This window comes from Strix uralensis, chromosome 7, assembly GCF_047716275.1.
Source record: "Strix uralensis isolate ZFMK-TIS-50842 chromosome 7, bStrUra1, whole genome shotgun sequence".
NCBI classification, from domain to species: Eukaryota; Metazoa; Chordata; class Aves; order Strigiformes; family Strigidae; genus Strix; species Strix uralensis.
The window spans coordinates 29,695,053-29,711,316 of NC_133978.1; the positions used below are offsets into that span (position 1 = coordinate 29,695,053).

The 16,264-nt window shown below is 40.0% G+C and overlaps 1 protein-coding gene across 1 annotated transcript in view; it reads left to right on the top strand.

Moving 5' to 3' along the window:
* The window catches only part of SORCS3 (sortilin related VPS10 domain containing receptor 3), a 216,492-nt gene that overhangs the window by 67,925 nt on the left and 132,303 nt on the right, over window positions 1-16,264 (top strand). The window contains exon 5 of the mRNA XM_074875690.1: window positions 12,312-12,470. Coding sequence (XP_074731791.1) covers window positions 12,312-12,470 — 159 coding nt within the window. The remainder of the gene's footprint in view (window positions 1-12,311; window positions 12,471-16,264) is intronic.

Below are 16,264 nucleotides of genomic sequence, written 5' to 3' on the forward strand. Positions count from 1 at the left end.
GCTTAGCAGGATACTGGTGCATGTCTAGGACAGAGCTGCCTTGTCTGGCTTCCTAGAAGTCAGTCCATCTCTCCTGTTGTTCTCTCTGCCTGCTTCACCTTGTATTGCTAGAGTCAGGGCCCTACAGAGCCTTAGGGATGGTGTGAGGTCATAAAGAGAAAAGATGGGGTAAAATTGGAAAGGTCACATCCACATTTAGATGTAGACTTTTCAGAGTTAGCTGTCAGTATTTAATAAAGAGGTAGTTTGCTCCAATTTAGCTGGCAAGTGTTAAAGGACAGATCAGAAGTTATAATATCCACTGAAATAAAGCTTCAATTTTGTCACTTAGCTTGGCCATTGTTTTTATGAAGTGGGCAGAGGGGACCTGTGTGAGCTTTCAGAGTGCTCTGCCTTGGTTACAGGGACAAAGAGGGACTGTCACTATGCATCACCTTGTAAGGGGCCGCCTGTACTTAACACCTGGCCTATCAGCAGGGCAGACACAGCTGCAGACCCTGATGAAGGTCAGGTTTATGAGACTTCCTTCCTTTCTACACCCTCCCTACCTCTCTATGAAGCACGGCCATCTCCTTTACTGCTGCAGCTCCAATAATATATTAATTTATGAAGTATGAAAAATGAGGTAGTTTTGAATTAACAAGGAGGGCAATGGTGCTTCACAGACAGCAGGATAATCAATCAATAATAACTAGTCAGCATGTCCTGTTATTAAAAAGGAGGAAAAATAATAGAATGGGTGGAGAACACCTCTTGGAAATGGGGCAGGTGGATCCTTCTGAAGACTGGCCTTGATCTTTACTGATAAGAACTGGTTCACAAGAACACAGTTATTTTTCTTTGAGGAAAATCATCCCCCCACCCCCTGCAAACCCCAACCCCCAAACCCATGGCAAAATGTCTTTTTAGTTCATTCTTTTCCAAAGTGAAGAATAGAGAAAGTCAGCATTACTTATTGAGTGAATTCTCATTTTTAATAGATTAGTAGAGTCTGCAGGGTACATGCTGGCCCCTGTCATAAGTTTCTGCCATGTATGCACATCTGCCTCTTATAGTGTAAATGCAGTAGCTCTAATTGCAGCTCTGATGTGATTAGTTCTGTGTAAAATGCTTTATCCCAAGCAGCACTGTGAATCCCGGAAGCCCTTGAGTGTTAGGAGCACTTTTTTTTTTTGGCAGGGAGCTTGGCTGGACTAGATCTTAGAGAAACATTCCAGCACATCTCAGAGTGCTTGAGGCTTCTTTTTGCACTAGCCAGAGTTCTTTGCCCTTGACCCTATCCATCCTAAAGTGCTTTTTTTCATTGTATACAGACAGTCGTTGCTGGACTGTGAAAGTAATGATAGGGATTTTCTAAGTGGTGCACAGATGCAGTTAGACTCAGGCTGTAGTTTTCTTTTAAATCTGGGGAATCAACACTTAGCCCAGTCCTTATGTCTCTGTCTGAGGAGAGATTGGTGTTGCCTTTTGCAGTGGGCCCCGAGGTATTTTAATTCTCTGTTGTAACAAATCAGGTTGTCCTTTTTCTGACAAAGAAGCGTATCTGACATCTTTTGCCTCCCTTGGAGCCATTCCATGGCAGGCCAACATGACCCTTAAAAATGACTGCAAAAAAGCAACAAAACTTACGAAGCAGCTGTACTCAGAGACATAAGTGGCAATGGAGTGAAGGCAATGAATGTAGTGCTCAGGACCTGGAAATGGGTGGAAAGATGGAGTCAGTCTGGCAATTTTCTGACTTTTGCCAATTGATTCCTAAACCAGAGTGTCAGGGTTGTGCTGCAGATAAAACCTTTGTCCTGTCTTCCCTTTCCTCTTTCACTAGTTCTTCAGGACACTGCAGTGACCAGGGCTTATGTATGTGCATGGAAGGATACAGAAAGAAAAGTATGTGATTTTCCCAAGACTGCAAGGTATCAGTGACCCTGTTGGAACAGGACATATTAGTTGTGGTTCGCAGTCACTGGGGCAGTCATTCACCTTCTCAGTGTGCGATTGCAGACAAGACTTCTACCATAAACCTCTGAGGACTGTATCATTGGGAGCTAATTTTGCAAATGTAATGGAAAATATCAGACAGTGAGCTGGTAGCTGTGAATCGCGTTCTGAGGTCCTGAACCTTCATATATATTAGTATCTCTGGCACCTGAGTTAACATGTGGTACTTGCAACCACATTTGATAGCTTAGAGGTGAGTGCTATGGTGCAGAGCACTGCAATGCCGTCATGTTTTGTAACTTTAACCTTTAACTTTTGGGTGCCTTAGCCTTCCATCCAGAAAATGGATAAACCTTCTCCTATCTCTCGGCTTCCACCAGTGGATGTTAGGGACAGAAGTACATTAGGGACAGTGAAGGACATGAGTAATATATACCAGGTAAGTAAATTGAGATAGATCATTAGCATCTGGATGTAAACATTGATAAAGCTGGCTGTTGTCTATGTTCTCTCTGCAATCTGACTAAAAAGCAGAAAAATAAAGTGTGTAAGCAGTGGAGAAGCAATGATGTATTTAAAATTGTATTCAGGTTTAACGGTCTCAAGGGAGATGCATAATACAATTTTTAGTTTTCTAAAGAGTCATGAAACACTCTACTGTCCTCAAATGAAATAGACTGCTGTATATGGACTGCAAAAGTTTATCCCATGAGTAACTATCCATGCGCATCTCTGTTTTCTGTAATGGGGCAACTACTGTGAGTAAACTTATTCCCACATGTAAAGTGTTCTCCCAAGTGAGACCTATAATCAGAGGAGTGTTTTTATATAAATGATGTTCTCAGTTCCAGCAGCTGTGGTGCACACAACCTCTCCTTACTGATAACATTATTTTCTGTAACTATTTCTGCTTACATGGTAAGTTACCATAATGGTGAAAATTACTTTGTAGTTCTATGGAGAATAGCACAACCATGCATTTACTGAAATAACATATAATTATAACAGTGAATGCTGCTTTTCTCTTTCTGTGCACACAGTTTGGGATCAGAGCTGTTCTGTGCCACTAGAAAAAGCTGGTGACCACAAAACAATGTGTCAGATGGTGCAGCACTCAGGAATTTCCTATGTAGAATCGAGAAGAGTAAAAAGGCATCATGCAGAACTAGAACTAGCAAAGCATAATATAGATCAGAAACTTTATGTTTCTCTTCTCCTGTTTTGTTGTTTTTCCTGTGGAAGCACTGGTTGTTGCCTAAGGTCCCCAGCCAATGTCCCTTCTATTTCTAGTCTAGGCCCAGTCACAAAAGTGCTGGTCAAACTGGTTGTATGCAAAACAGCCATAAGTGGTGATGCTTGTAACCCATTTGGCAGTTTGTAGAGGAGAACTATGCATGAACATGCTGTGATATGGAAAAGCCTTTGGCAAAATAGCTGAACAACACGCAGCACCGAAGTGGCCACAGGAAGGTGGGATTACTGTGGCAGAGGACTTTGGTCTGATGATCTGTGTGGAGCTGGAGAATGTGCAGCTGTAATGAGTATAATGGGATGGAGTAACCTTAGGTAAACTCTGCCTTGCTGTGACAACGAAAAGGTTTTACAACCAAGCATGTAGCTGTTGCCAGTCAGTCACTCTGCCAGGTCAAACATGCTTTTTGGATGGCTTCCATCCCTGTTGACACCTGAAATTTAACAAGCAAATGCTTGTTGTGCCTTGTAATTAAAAGTGGAAAGTACATGTGTCCAGTGCCAAAAAGACAAGAGAAAGCGGGGAGACATGTTGTTCTGACCTGCTTAGCAGTAAAACAAAGATGAGATGTTCTGCTTTGTTGGGTCTAGTACGATGGCTTATTCCACTCCCATGCATGCAAATTGGATCCAGCCTGGGATTTGGCATTATAGGCACATTAGGATGGCAGCCTTAGAGTATGTGAGTTCTCTTCCCAGCTCTGATTTTGCCTAAGCCTTACGGCCATGATATATTTTCATTTCCCACTTGCCAAAGAGGATGGCAGAGTGGTTTTCCTTGAAGGGGCACTTGCTCTGTATCCAATTTAGCCTTGATTTGCTCCTGATCCTCAGGGCATCCTGCAAGGTGCATCTGTGCTTTTGTGCACTGCTGGAGGTGGTAATTAAATGAAGCTCTCTCTCCATAGAGAATGGGGTGTGTGAGCTTGGAATTCTGTGAGGTGTTTTGTTTTGGTATGGCAACTTATGTCAGGCATGGCTGCAATGCCAAGAGCCTGTTTTAATTTTGTACAAATCTGAACAATTAGTTGTAATTGTAATCTGGATATAATTAGAAAAGAAAAATACTAAAGGTCAGAAAGATTAACCAGAGTTATTCACTGTAATCAAGCATGGTGGGCTGATGTGCATCTCCTTAGAGAAAACAAGGTGGTGCCAGTCCTCATTTGACGTGCTTTTACTAATCTCTTTTCTCAGAGTTAATCATGTAAGCACTGGGATGATATCTCTCTGGATTTTCAGACAGGAGGATGATAGATAATTTTTCTTTTGCCACCAAACTGCTCTGTCTCAGACTCTCTCCAGACTGTTTGGCATCTTTATCCTTTTTAATTTTTGCGAGAAGCAAATGAAAGAATTACTGAGATGCTGTCATCTTAAATGTGTACTCGTTCATGACTGAGCCAACTGTATGTAGCACATGCTGGGACTATATATTCCAATTGTGTGTTGAGTGTCTGAGTGTAATACTAGTATCTCATGCGTGTAGTTTATTCATCCTCACAGGCCAGACTTATTCTCCTTTGGACTACTGGTTCCAAGTTCTATTGAGACAAGGCACATATTGGGTTGGTTATAGCTAAAATTCTTAGTTTTATTTCTGACAGTGACGGGACTCTGCTGAGGGGATTTTCAAGTTAACAATGAACCTGGGGCTTGTGTGCTTGATCCTGGTAGGGAGGGTGTACCCTTTGCACAGCAGACTTATGCTTGCATCATTTCTGATTGACAAAATGGTCTTGATATCAATGCAGAATATTGTTGCGGTACAACTTAAAAAATTTATGATGAAACTTGTTCTCAATTTTGAAGATGGGCTGTCTAAATAAATATAACAAGGGGACAGCAGAATAATTACATACTGCATTTCAGAAGAGGATTTGATGTTCATAAAAACAAGCAAGTACCCCAGTGATGCCCTCTTCTGTGTTGCAGTATCACCAGAAGAACCTGCTGTTTCAGGTTAAAAAAAAAAAGTTTTCATTCTATAGGTTATTACTTTCTAACTTGTAATGGTCCTCTTCTTTCATGTACCCTCTACAAAAGACAAAATGTTCTGCAAAGACATAGGACCTGCATGTAACCTGGACAGCACGATGTGCTCTCATCATTCTGTCTTAGTGCTGGAAAGATGAGGAACCCACAGATGGGTTCCCCTGACTTTAGTGTTGGAGACCTATGGTGTCTTCTCAAACCAACTTACTGGAGTACACAGATGCAGTCTCCAGCACAGCTGGAGGAGCTGGTGGAGGAGGTTCTTCACAGGAGTTGGATGCTTACAGAAATTGCTGTTGACATCTGGAAAGTTCAGTGGGATTATGCAGAGTAGAGGTTGGTTTGTAATTACAGAGAAGACCTGATGGGAAGGAAGTTCTGGAGAGAGGTTAGCATGAAGTGCTTGAAAGGTCTTGAGAGTGCTATTTGGTTCTTTGGTCACAGTATGTATAATGGAGACCCAATGCAAAAGTCTCAGGAAACTCTATTTCATTGCTCAGTTTCTATGGGTGTCTGATTCATTTTTCATTATCCAATAATAAATACAGTAGTGAAAGTCACCTTTAACACTTAAAGATTGCTTGGATTTTATGGTATTGTATTGAAGTGAGTGCCAAGGTATAAAAGCCTTATGGTTGAGGTACTTTTATAACACATGCTTCATAAACCCTTATAAAATGAGTGCAGTGTGCTTCATCCTTTAAGATTACAGTGTTATGGTTCTGAGAGATGGTGATCTGGTGCTATATTCATTAATTAAATCTGTTTCAATGTTAAATTTCAGGCAATTAGAAGTGAAGTTACAAGAAGTTGAAACGGGGTAGGTCCAGGCAATTTACCTCTCATGGAAGCTCAGTGCATCTTTATTGCTTGACTGATGCCCACAGGTTATCCATAACATTAAGGAAGACTTTGAGCCATATGAAGCAAGAAGGAGCCCAAAATCTGGTCTGTTCTGTAATACAGGGGATTACAACAAGTGTTTTCCTTTTGGGACACAAAGTTAGTAATTACGTGGAAGCTGTTGCCCTCTTCATGACTGTCTTGTTTGGCTTCCCAGAGAGTGGATGTCCCTCTCATCATGGCTGCTGATCACTAAATAATGGGATTGGTTGCTTTACTTGTATGTAAATAAATAAAATTTTTCTCTAGAGCAGATTTTTATCACTGCCATCTCCCATTTTTTTCCTGACTGATATGCTGGTCTTGGTATCTGGAAAGTAGAGGTTGGCTTTCTTTTCCCCTGATTATTGCAGGAGTCAGTATATCTACAGGGCGGTAAGCAGCTATCTAGCCATTTCTGAACATCGTCTGTAAAAGTTTGTGTAAAGTTAAGGTGTGCTTTCTAAACCAGCGCAAATTGTGCAAAGGTATTTTTTTAGCTTAACGCTGGTTTATATGGGTGTTACTTTTACTAGTAAGTAGACAGTTATGATACCTTTTTTTGTACATTTTTGTCTCAGAGGGGTTTGGGCTGATTTAATTAAACCGAAGATTTTTAATTGAACTGACATGAGGAAAGAAGAAAAAAGGAGATTTCCTTTGCAATGAGTTGCATCTGTCCTCTGTGGGACTGGTGCAGAAGGGCTTCAGGTATACTGTGTCGCTGTGTTGGAAGAGGTTAAGGTTGTGTATGCATCTCTGAGGGCATCCTTTAGTCTGCAGGGCAAGTAAATTGCAGTAATGATTTAGGAGAGAGGAAGAATGGGAGGGGAATGTGTAACCAGTGAGAAATTTCAGATGGTCAAACATTTAATCTAAATGCTTCAGCAGTAAAAAATTGCTTTTCCCATAAGAGATTTCCAGACTATTCACATTGAACATACTTGTGATGAACTGATGTTTTGAAGGAAGAAAATAGTTTTTGTATCTTTAAGCCTTTAAATGTCATTTGATTTTGTTTTTTCAGTTTCAAAGGAGGAAAGGACATCATAAGTCCAAACAAAGCAAAAATCCTCCATTTCCATTGACATTTCAACATAAATTGTTAAAACTTGTTTTTTTAAACTCAAAGCTAATATGGAACTTGGTTGGGAAGTAGGCTTATCTCCAGAGGTCTTGTGGGACCATACAATCCTTTAAATGTTTTAAATCAAAATGGGAAAGCAAAAAAAAAAAAAAAGCTTTTTTATTTTTAAAATCAGATTTGTGTTTTCCTGTTGTTGATGTAGATGTAGCCTGGCTTTATGAAGGACCTAAAGTACTTCTGAGTTTAGGATCTAGTGGGAGGAGGACAAAAAAAAAGCAAGGCTTTTCATATGTAAGCTGAGCACATTCAATATGGAAATCACTATGAAGATGTAAATATGGAACTTTTAAGTTTCTGTTTTTGCAGCAGTGTTTGTGGCAGAACTGCCTTTTCAGTTGCAGAAGAGGACAGTGCAGTGTTGTTGCTACTACTCTGCTAAGGAGCTAGGTTTCTTTTGTAGCCATGGAGGCTTGGGTGGTTTGAAGGTGTATTTTTTTTTTTAAACAGTTTTGTTTATTTCTTTTTAGAATAGAACTTTATATAGGTGAATGAGAATGTGACTGGGACCGCTCAAAAAGACTGCTGATGAAAAGCGCATTAAAATGAAGAAGATAATCAGAAGGCAGTACACAATAGTTTAGTGCTATCTACTTATTTCTGAGAACAAAAGACATTTATTTTGAACCTGTCTTCTTTATTAATTTACTAGGATGCTTCCTGATAATGTAGCTCAGTTGTTCTACTGCTACAGATATTGTATCTATAAAACTTTTCTGTGCTGATTTAAAGAGATGTACTTTGGTAATTTACAGTGAAAATTCATGTTGGTTGAGAAAAATAAAAGGATTCAATGAAAACTAATAAAAATGCCTTTTATGTGGCGCATTGTTTCGTTTTTTTGTCCAGAGAGTTTATTAAAAGGTTCAGTTATGTACAAACCAGATCTCTTGTGTTGGGATAATGCAGAACCAAGGAGCAAGAGTGGTGATAAAGCTTTTGAATCTGATGCTATGGATACAGGTAATATTATGGGGGTGTCTGTATGTGGTTTTTCTTGTGCCTTGGGTGCAGAAGGAGGAGGATAGCAGTGACATGCCAAGCAGGACTGCTAACATGAGGGCAGAGACATGAAGGGTACTGAGTGCCAAGCTACAGGGGAATTTTTGGCATAACTGCAGTTGACAGATTCAGGCAAATACGAGCTCAGGCTACTTGAAGCTTCAAGCCAGTAGAGTCTGGGCACATTGCAGTGTTGTGTTCATGAGAAGTGTGCTAGCTCATTACTGATGTGGTTCAGTATTCCAGATCACAGTCGTCTTTGTGCCTGACTAGCTTGGAGCAGAGGAAGAGGAGTGTGCTGCCATCTTGACTCATCCACCCAGACATAGTCTTTGTGAAACCAGTACTGAGGAAGATGTTTGTATTAAGCCAGTTACACACCTGGGATTTTAATCAGAGTAACAGAAACTCAGATTCTTAGTTACAAATCCTGCCTTAGTTTTTACTATATCAGCCCCATCAGAGAGCATGCTGTTTTGGTGGATTTTTGCTGTGATATGGTGTCCTTCTTTCCCACTTCTGCATTTGTTGAGAGCTCCTTTAAGGGCCCTACATGCTCTCCAACAAATATGAGTGACTCTTAGCTACTTCTGTGCGTTGTGTACCAAATACATCATGGCAAGTATAGGTATGACACCTCCCCTCCTTGTTTTTTTTGCCTGCAGCCTGTGCTTCTTATTTCCTGGAATAAATCCCCTTGAACTATTCAGAGCTGGATGTGTTTCCAGATCACGTGCCAAAGATCTCAGTCCATACATCATAGTTTATGTTGTTCTTGCAAGGTGGCCTCTCTGAATCATCTACCTTCTATGCACTTTCCTTGCTGGTGTCTGGTGTTCTGCTGAACTGGAGTTCATTCAGAACAGCTCCTTATCTGCCCACGTCATTGCCCGCAAAGCTGCTGCTTTAAAGGACATACACCACATACCAGACAACTTTCTTCCTCTGCATTCATCTCCTAAGAAGCTACCTGAAATTCAGTCTGATTGTCAGCCTGGTTTGTTTTGTCTGGTGCTTGCCATTCATTGTCCACTGAATTTTGGAGGTCAGGCTATAGCCTCTAGAGAAAAAGCTATGTAGTATAAACTACCTCATCTCAAGTATGTTTTCAGGGACTTACCCTTAGCAGTAATCAATCCTGCTTCCCCTTCCCCTCTTCACTTAAACTATAGAAGACAGGAACTGAAAACAGTAATTTTTATATATATAGGAGTGTGTGTATATATATATGTATTCTAGAATGTAGCAAGGTGAAATGTAATTTCCTTTTTAATAAGGGCTGCCATTTAATTTAATATTATAGAGAATTATTAGATCTTTAAAAACCTATAAATTACATTTGACAAGTCTCTGGTGCTCCTTTGCTATTCCTTATGGCAATTATAAATGGCAAAACAGGGTGCTGGCAGAAATGCTCATTTTGACTGGAGTTTGTTTATTGGCTCTTAATGAAAAACAATTAATCTAAATCACTACTGGGGTGAATCCTTCACCCTGGCCCCATAATGAGAAGTGGTGGTTTCAGGCCTTTGACAAATGTCCTACTATTTCTCCTGCCAAAAGTTGTCCCTTCCCCCCATATCGTCTAGCAGAAAAAAGACCAATAATAATAAAAAAATAAAGCTCAGAGTCTCTCCCACTCTTCTTTCCTGCTTGCCACATAAGAAAACTGTGGACCAGTCCTAGCTTCATGACTGGTGGCGGCCTTTTGTTTTTCACTCTGAGCCTCATTTCTTCGGTCCTGTTTTGTGTAGGATCAGCCTTGCCTGGGAGGATGGATGACAACAGAGATGCTGGGTGTGTTCTTTTCTCCATCTGAAGATATCAGAACTGGGTGAAGGGGGGTGGGCGACTAATGTGATGGCATTTACAACAAGGTATGACTATTGTTAGACTCTTTCAGCTTTCCCTCTAGCTCTTAATTTTCCTAGCTTGATGGTTTTATTATTTGATCTTGCAACCACTGTTACACTTTCAGAGGAACAAATCGCCAGGCTTTATGAACTATCTGGTGGAAACATCACCTTTTCAGTCTCATCTGACCCATTTCTTGAACTATCCACTGAAGTGTTGCAGATCGTGTGCGGAAGGGCAGAATGGATGTTTTGCATGTGTACCACATCAGGTCTATGCAACTGTTAGCTGTCTTATGCTCCTTATCTGAGGGCAGAACTCTTAACAGTGAACTTCTAATGTACAGTATTATTAACTTCGTAACCTTCTGTGACATCAGGTGGAAAATCTTTTTAGTCCTGAAGTGTCCTTCCTTTTAAATGTAAGATCTCTCAGGAATATCTTGTTATATTGGCAATCTTACATCCTTCTTCCATTCTGCAGAAGCAAGCGATTTTTACTAAACTATGTTACAGTTCTCTGTCTGGCATAGGCAATATGTTTTAGATGAACAGGGGTATACTTGGGGGACAAAATGTCTTTGAAGTCTAAGTTACCAGTGACAGAAAAAATATCTTGAAATAGTGGGGAAATCTTTTTTGTTTGGAGCAAAATGAAATACATATTTTGATCTGATTAGAAAGAAGAAATGTACCAAAACTTCCATTTAGGTGGAGACCATTGGGACCTATATGCAAGACTAATTCCCAGGGAGTCAGTTGCCTGTGGGGACGTTTCTCATGTCCCATGCTGTGCTCCAGAGCACAATGGAAATGCACTTTTTCAAGACTTGGCACATGGCTTTCTGTGGGAACAGGTAGAGATTGCTTTACGAGGCTGGTAAGCAGTATATGTGAGGGGTGTTGAAGGAGCTCTGAGCTCAAGCTAGATTCATACAAGTGGCTTCACCCTGGAACAATGTTCAGTTCTAGTTTTAAAGGCCCTTTTCATTTCATAATGGAAAGGATCAGAAACCATTCACATTATATTCGCTTTCCCTTGGTGGCTTCATGGAGTTAACGAGGTGCTTAAGATTAAACAAGTACTGAAATTTTTTGCTTCATCAAGGTCTAACATACTAAGGGTCTTACCATTCTTTGTAACTGATTTTTGCTGACAAAATTAATGTTTCCCTATCATAGTCTTGAAGTTGGAGCTCTGAAGTTGGATAGAAGTTAACATGGACATGAGTGTAACAAAACTGCAGTAGATCTCAGCTAGCTGATCATCCTGCAGCTAGCTAAAAAAGGCAGTTTCTGGATCTGTTTTCTTTCTGAAAGGCAGTTTCTATTTTTGTTTCAGTTACTGTATCAATAACCTGCTGTGTTTAGCCCAGCTCTAATTTATTTCCCACTGTTTGCCTTTATTTTATGGTACTGGCATTTGCTTTAATGTGATGTCGTTTTCTCCAGATGTTAATAAGATGGTGTTAATGTTTCCACAACATTTTTCTTGATAACATTTATGTAGAGCATGCCATCTGATAATGTGGAATCAACCCATTTTAAAATATTGGTAATAATTTTCTAATTAAAATTAGAGGCTCAGAAGTGTTTTCCTCCCTGTACAAATTGAGGTCATACACTTTCCCGCGCTTGGGGAAAATTATGTGTTCGCTGAATGAATGAATATCTCCTACTGTATCAATTGGAAGCACGATATATGAGATCATATATCAATGTTTGCGCACATACACATGGACTATTTTCAGATGCTAGCAGCTGATCCAGGTAGGCATTCTGTGTTTCTGGTGAAGTGATGCTTTCATTTGTAGCTCTGCAATCCTTAAATCTCAGGAGTGCCCTGTTGTGTACTTTTGGAGAGAGTATTCCACATTTGGGAATAGAGGTGGTAGACTGGAAAGGGACCAGCAAAGCCTGGTGTGGCTGTCTGAAGTTGTTATACCCAACCAAAATCAGCTTTGATATCAACATAACATTTTTCATTCTTGCTGGGCTTTCTGAATTTATCTGGATAAAAACATAATGAAAAAAAGGAATCACTGAATGAGTCTATGAATGAATCACCAAATAAAATGGAAGTGAAAAACTAAAAAGAAAAAACCTATTTGGGAAATCCTATGGGATTTCTACACTGTTGAGCAATGTTCTGAATACAATAGGAATCAGTGCTGTATGATCTCACTTTTAAATGATGTTCAGTTTCATTTTTCCATTAACACTTTTCCCTCCATTTTTCTATTTAGATCATGCTTCTTAGTGATCCAGAGATTGAGAGCAGCATCCTCATCAGCTCTGATGAAGGGGCTACGTACCAGAAATACCGTCTGAACTTCTATATCCAGAGCTTGCTCTTCCATCCCAAGCAAGAGGAGTGGATCTTGGCCTATAGTTTGGATCAAAAGGTGAGCAATTGATTTAATATCTTGATTTCATATCTTCTTGAGCCAGCTGTTGAATGGGATAGTGTCTAGAACAGTACCCTTCCAGAGATGGTGAAGAAATTATGGTGTGCTTTGCTGCTCTCGCCTTGCAGGTTTAAATATGCTCAAAACCCACCCAGTGACTCCAAAGCAAGCTTGCTGAAGGGAATGGAGTTATAAAGTGATTGTGATGGGTATGAAAACTTTAGTGGTGGTGGTGATATGAAAGATGATAAGAATCTGAGATTTCACATGACATATGGAGCTGTTCTAAAAATCCATTGATTTGTAGGCCTTGGTGACTGCTGAACTGTCTTTGAGGATCAAGCACTCAGGCTACGTTGATCCATAACAACTAGGTGTTGTGCGTGAGGGGATGCTCTTTCTGCTTGCAAACTGAACTCAGTTATCTGGAAATCAGTGAGCAGCAACAGATGACAAACTCCTCTGTGCCACTTTTTAAGTCACTTTGCAGTGCCTTCTGTTAGTGAGACAACTCTTAAGTCTGTTACTTGTCCTTAGCAAGCCTGCTCTTACATAGCACTCATCTGTCTTGAAAGATGCTGAACAATGCAGGTGCAATGTGACTTGTAAAGTGTTGTGGCTATGGAATGTGTGCTTCAGTCTGGAACAGCAATCCCACTGTAGCCCAAAGCTGAGACATAGACTGGATGATCAAGTTACAAATTTTAGAAAGCTTAAAACTTGCCAAGCTTTTATCTTTCTTTTCTTCCTTTTCTGTCATTCATAGAGTCTGGAAAGTAAAAACATGCTGAATAGACACTTAAAGTTTTTCACATTAATCTGTCAAGTGTGTGTGTGTGTGTTCTGGGTGGGATTTTTAATTCTTACAGTTATTTTTGAAGTTTTCTAAAGTAGTCAGTCTCACATCCCAGATATAAAGATAATACACTCAAAATATTGTGCCTCTTGTATTTGACAGAATTTCCTTTGAAAGGCTAGTGAAAGTCTTTACCCAAGCAGTCACTGAGAGTATAATCAAATAATCTACTACTGCATTACTTTCCAATGCAACCTTTCCATCCACTTGTCAGGAGAATGCTATGGCAGGCACCAGGTGGTTTGCTGCTATGCTACTGATGATGCTTGAGTGACATTTGCAAGCACAAAGCTATTGCAAATACATTTCTTTCATGGTATCAAGTCCTTACTGTATGAAGGAGTTAGTCAAATGTCAGATAGTTTTATGCACCGAGATGTTCAGTATAACAGGGATTTTGAAGAGGGCTAGAAAGACCAATCTATTTATTTGATGTCATGAAATGGTTTGATGCCACTTTTAAACTGGAGGTAAAGGTTTTAAACTGTACTGGTGTTTGTACAGCGACAGCCCTGAAAGAAACAGACATGTGATGAGGCACTCATGGTTGTGAGATGCCAGGTAGGACATGACGAGTATGTGTTTGCAAAGAGATCCAGCTGTAGTGAGTGTGGAGCATCTGCTCTTGGGTTGAAACACTGTATTTCTATTTCCAGTGCTTTGTAGGTTTTTTATGACATGTTAGCCACTGGAACGAGAAATCAAAATATAAAGTATGCACACAGGCTGGACTGTGAGGTTGTAATTATGCTCCCCTGGTCTAATACAGCAATAGTGGTTCAGGAGCATTTTTTCTTCTGCTCCTTCAAACTATTGCATCTGAGTGTCCACCTCAGCTGTTCTCTTCTGCCCAGAAGAGAGCCAATGAAAATGACTTATAGGTTAGAAACACCCTGAGACTGCTGACATTTTAGCCCAGGAACTGAACAAATTTATCCACAGTGTAAGAGCAAAGATGAGGTGCTCTGCAGCTTGTTGGTCAAATGGAAAGGGAGCAACGCGAAGTTTGGGCTTTGTCTTTGTCAGCCTTTGTGTTCAGGGTCACTCATGATGCCTTCTTCAGTGTTCAGAAAGATGGCCTCAACTGGTTGAAAGTTAAACTTTGAGTGGAACCATGGAGGCAGCCTTCTTCCCGGATGAAGCGTTTGTTTAACATAACCCAGCTACAGATTGTGCTCAGTCACATCTTGTCTTAGTGCTGTAGAAGAATTGTCACTCTGGCTCAGGATCATGCAGCTTTGCTGCAGTTACAGTTGATACTGACATAATGGGCAGTGCTGTTAGAGTGCAAAGGCAGAGCTGTAGATGGTGGCAGCGGTGCTATGTGAAGTCCCCAGACGAAGTCTTCTGAGAAGCTGGTGTAATACATTCCTGCCTGTCTGGAAACAAGAGTACTGTCACAGCTGAGTGGGAACCAGAGGTTAGCCATGACCTTCCGTTAGATGGAGGCTAGGCCAATGACAAGAACAAAGTGTCTTTTAGGCTAAAAATCCTAAATCCTTACGTAGCTTCATCAGGTCTTGTACATTTTCTTAAGATTTTTGTGGTGGTTCTCTCTTTTTCTCTAGAAGCCAGGTCTTGATCTCACACCTTCCTACACTGCTGTGCCATGCCCTCTCTCCTAGCTGTGATCATGGGATCATGCCAGTGGCAATGACCATTTGATCTCTCTGCTGCTGACCGAAAGAAAGATATTAAGAGCTCCTAACATAAGTGGCTAGAGAGGCTGCAATAGTGCTCGGCAGTTGTGAGAAGGCTATCCAAAGAGATGTCATGCTGTTGTCAGGGGCTAATTCTCCAACTGCAGCCTGGTTCTGCTGGTACTCCTCTGTTCTTTGTTTTCGTGCCCATTTTCCTGTGAGGCAGCATGAAGTCACCTGGCACAAAATAGGTGGTGCTGCTCTGAAACACTTTTGATTTAAAAGCATGAAAGGACAATAAAATCGAAAGTTTATTACTAGTCTGTAACCTGCAGGTAATATTAATCCACAGGCACTGTGACAAGGAAGGTGCTGATGAAAGTCAGTGGCTTGCTGTATGTTCAGTGCTGCAGCCACTCCTACAGTGGGAGACCATAACGTTCCATCTCTCTAAGCTTTAAAAGTGTGTTTGACCTTTAAAGTCTATTTGTAATGACTACTTTAGAGGCAGATTTAAAAATACACATAACTTCAAAACCAAATCAAACACATACAATTTGACTCCCAGCAGTAGGAACTATTAAGGGAAGACCTAATCCATCCTCTCATAACTGTGAATGTGTAATCAAGTTTGCAAATTTAATTTCATTTCTTAGATTAAAAAATAGATTTCAGAGTAATATTTATTAATTTTCTTTCAATTAAAATTAATAATATGGTGTGTTAAGCAAGCTGTGGTCAGCTTGGAAATTAATGAGAAAATCCATTTTGCCTAGGATGTTGTTCCACATAGTAAAATGAAATATCAACAGCTAGTGTCCTACAAATAATTGATTTGGTCAGTGCCTAGATCAGAATATTTTAAAGTTGTTTTGTGTATAGCAATAGAAAACAATATTAAAGTTTTTGTGTGAAATAAAAATAGTCAATGTTTTGGATCTTCCTGTTAAAAAGTTTTCCTGAGGTCTTTTTGACCTACAGTTCCGTGGCTGTGATTCAAGCCTCTTTTTTAATCGTTGTTTTATCCTAAACATTCCTCCTTTTTAACTAACGTCTACAGATTTGACAATATTAGGCTATTTATTCAGTTGATTAAAAAAAACAACTAACCAACCAACTGAAAAAATGCAACATATTTTGAAATTATGTTTTCTAATAGAATTATTGTGCCTTCCAAGTTGGTGTATTAGAAGGTGTTTTCACTATTCCAAACTTAGAAGGTGTATTCATTATTCTAAGGCAGTAGTAAATAAATGTAATAATGTAGAACTCTAACACCCTTGTGGAACCACAGT